At 50.8% G+C, this 3,665-nt stretch overlaps 1 protein-coding gene across 1 annotated transcript in view; it reads right to left on the bottom strand.

Moving 5' to 3' along the window:
• Eloa (elongin A) overlaps nucleotides 1–3,386 on the bottom strand; it is a 16,663-nt gene extending 13,277 nt beyond the window's left edge. The window contains exon 1 of the mRNA XM_021159254.2: nucleotides 3,206–3,386. Coding sequence (XP_021014913.1) covers nucleotides 3,206–3,280 — 75 coding nt within the window. The 5' untranslated portion in view covers nucleotides 3,281–3,386. The remainder of the gene's footprint in view (nucleotides 1–3,205) is intronic.
• Nucleotides 3,387–3,665: the final 279 nt, after the last annotated feature.

Below are 3,665 nucleotides of genomic sequence, written 5' to 3' on the forward strand. Positions count from 1 at the left end.
CAATTACAGGACCACTACATAGCCAACAGAGAGGAATGGAGTCAGAAGTCAAAGAGGATGTGTTGATCTCCAGGCTTTGTACAGACTGGCAGAGTGAGCATTGCCTGTGGCCCACTTTTGGTCCAGCAGACACAAGGAAAACTCTTGAGATGGTCAAGCTGATTTAGCCCAATATAAGAGAAAAAGACTTCACCATCCCCAGTTTTCAGCCAGTGACTTCCAAGAATGAAGCAACAACAAGCAGAGGACTATGGGTATCCTCAAGTAGATGGAAACCAGTGCTGTCAACCTAATGTAGCCATCTATAAAGCCAGCAAAAACTGGTGGCAGATTACAGAAATGACAAAAGTTTGCACAGTCCCATACACAGAAATCGTGGGTTCTCTGCTTCCAGTCTTAGAGCTAACCAGTTCCCAGCAGCGACCTCCTCATTCTCCATCTACCACCAATCTGTGGGCTTCATAGTTTTTATGCTCAAAACCTGATAAAGGACTGCTAACTTTATCTGTCATGAAAACGGTTTCCAATCCAGTGACAGGAACAAAAGCTAAGTCATCTCCCAGTGCCTTCCCTAACAAGTGAGCCTAGAGGCAGATGAAGCCAGAGTGAGTACACAGTTAATTTACACTTAACACACCAAAATCCAAGAGCAGGAAGCCTAAAAACACAGGTGTGGAATCGGCCTTTTGGCTAATAATGGTCTGGAAGCAAGATTTGGTTGCAAATTCAATACTGCACTATAATCATCTTGCCACTTCACAAACCTGTGAGAGCTTGCTATGTTAAAAGGAGGTTGGAAAGCCAGCGTGCAGGCTTGCAATTTTGTCTTTGCAGTCAGCGTGTTTCTGAATATCAACTTTTCAGGTCCTTTGCACAGGGGTCTCTCAACAGTTTCCTCACCTCTCTCTTCACAACACATTCAGTTCTCCCTCCCCAGTGGGTACAGAAGCCAAGAGCTCACATAGCTGCTACTGAAATACATCCCCAGCCAGCCCCAAGGTAATTTTCTCTCTGGGAAATGAAAAGCCAAATTAGGGCTGTCAGAGGTAGAGGCCTTGCCTACTAGTGTTAGCCTATGAGTCCCTGCCAATAACACCAAACACAACAACAAAAACCAAAACCAAACACCCTTTTAAATAATTATTAGGAGTTTTTTTTTTTTCTTTTTTTTGGTTTTTTCGAGACAGGGTTTCTCTGTATAGCCCTGGCTGTCCTGAAACTCACTCTGTAGACCAGGCTGNCCTCAAACTCAAACTCAAACCTCAAACTCAGAAATTCTGCCTCCCAAGTGCTGGGATTAAAGGCATGCGCCACCACTGCCCAGCCCGAGAAGGGAACATTTATATGCCTGCCATCCACCGTGTGCCCGGAATCATGGTAAGTTTGTCTCATTTGACCCTGTCTGGTGGGCATTGTTTTCCCATTTTGCCNACATTGAGCCTGGTTCTAGAGTTGTTCCATACTTGCCTAAAAAGCCAAGAAACGAACGTCACTGTCCTTAGAAATGAACATCACTGTCCTTAAAAGCCAAGCGCAGACACCTAACTCATGCACAGAGCGTTTCACAGGAAAGAAGGCAGGTACTCGTCCTCAGCACCATGCTACTTGACAGCTTACAGTTCATGTGGCAAAGGTCACAAACCACAATTACAGGACCACTACATAGCCAACAGAGAGGAATGGAGTCAGAAGTCAAAGAGGATGTGTTGATCTCCAGGCTTTGTACAGACTGGCAGAGTCCACTCAGAAATCCACCTGCCTCTGCCTCCCGAGTGCTGGGATTAAAGGCGTGAACCACCACGCCCAGCTTTATTAGGAGTTTTTAAGAAAATTTACTTAACCTTTTTCTAACTTGACATTTCACACACAAATAGACCATTCCAAAATTTAAATTCTAATGGGGAAAAAAAACCCTACAGATACTACATGGAGGATTTTTATTTTTTTTAACCTGATGGCAGAAACAACAAAATGAGGGTGGTTACTTTAAGGTCAGTCACAAATCTTATAGTGTTCAGGAAGACAATCTGGGACTTGGAAATAATGACCATTTATTAGATGCCCACAAAGGGTTATTGTAAAAAGAAACTTGTAAATATGTCTGACCAAAGGTCCCCAAGGCCTCCAGAGAAAGTAAAACACAAGACAATTGAAACATTTACGTTTTCGCTGACTTATAACAACAGCTTCTGAAGAAGTGCATCTCTGAGCTGAAGGCGGGGAGTTAAAAAGTGGCCCGGAGGTTGAGAGGTAGTGTGAAACCTTCCAAAACAGAGAACCCTCTCTGTGACCCAACTAGGAACAAGAAGAGTGAATGGGGTCCCTGACTGGAAATTCTGAAAGATGGTGATTAACACTTACGAAGAGCACTTGGGTCCAGCTGGTATTTCAGGAAGAAACTAGAGAAGGGTCAGGTCGAGCAGAGAACTCCTCCAAAGTCCCTAGCTGGTGCTGGCTAGGAACCTAGATTGCATATGTAAGTCCGCTCGCTGTCTCCCTCCACCACTTCCTCTTCCACTCAGCTCACTGGACACTTCACCTTTTAGGAACCTCAGGCCCAGGCTAGAATGCTGACAAGCCATGTCACACCCTTCGGTGTTTTCGGCCAGAGACTACAGTGAAAACGATTCTAACTCCCACCATCCCCTCTTCCTAGAGCCCAGAGAAGCCTAGCCACCCGGGGGACCCCGAGGGGATACAATGTATTTAAAAATAACAGTTTCTAAAAAGGAGCAACAAAGTAGTTAAGTGCAATTAAACATGGTTGCTCATCACAGCCTGGTCCCACCTTCTAGTATGTCAGAGCGGAGTAACACGCTCACGCCCTCACCCAGGACCCGAGCTCCAGGAGCAGAGCTCGAAAAACCCAAAGGCGTTCCCCGTTTTCTCGGCTAAAGGGCAGGGTACAGCACAGGGGTCCTCGAGCCGCAGGACCCCCAAGCAGCGGACGGAGTCGCTCGGCTGCAACGGGGAAACAGCTGGCGCGGCTGCCCGAACCCCGGGGAGAGCCGCAAGGCCCGGCCGCCCCTCCAGTCTTCAGCCCCCAGCCGGGGGGCGCCCGCCGGCCGCGAACTCCCCACTGCCCCGCGCCGCTCCGTGGGGCCTGGCTCCGGGTCGGCGGAGAACCCCACGGCGCCCTGCCCGCGACCGTTACAGGGCCCGCGCCGCGCCCAACGCCCGCCCGCGCCGCCCGCCCGCCGCTCACCTTCTTGGGATCCGGGTTCGCAGCCAGGCGCGCCTGGAGCTTCTCCACAACTTGGAGCGCCGACTCCGCCGCCATCGCTGTCACTGGCGCGGCCTCCTCGCCGGAACTGGGCTCGCGTCGCGTCCTCGGGCCGCAACTCCGCCCTCCGTGATGCCCCGGCGGAGACGGAAGCGCGAATGGTCCCTTCCGGGCCTCCGCTGGGGGGCGGGTGTATGTGTGGAAGGCCTCAGGACCCGCCCCCGCGCCAGACCACGCCCACTATATCACGGCGATCTGTCGAACACAGCGCAGGGCAGGTCACGCCCCCGACACGCCCAATCCAGAGCCACGCAACCAGCCACGCCCCCGAGACTGTATTCTGCAAGCCAAACTCTGGCTTTAACTCTCACGCACCGTCTTCCCAGTCATACGCTCATTTTCACCTAAGGGTGGAGTCAGTGATCAGGGTCCGATACGGCTC

The sequence above is a fragment of the Mus caroli genome, chromosome 4 (assembly GCF_900094665.2).
Source record: "Mus caroli chromosome 4, CAROLI_EIJ_v1.1, whole genome shotgun sequence".
NCBI classification, from domain to species: Eukaryota; Metazoa; Chordata; class Mammalia; order Rodentia; family Muridae; genus Mus; species Mus caroli.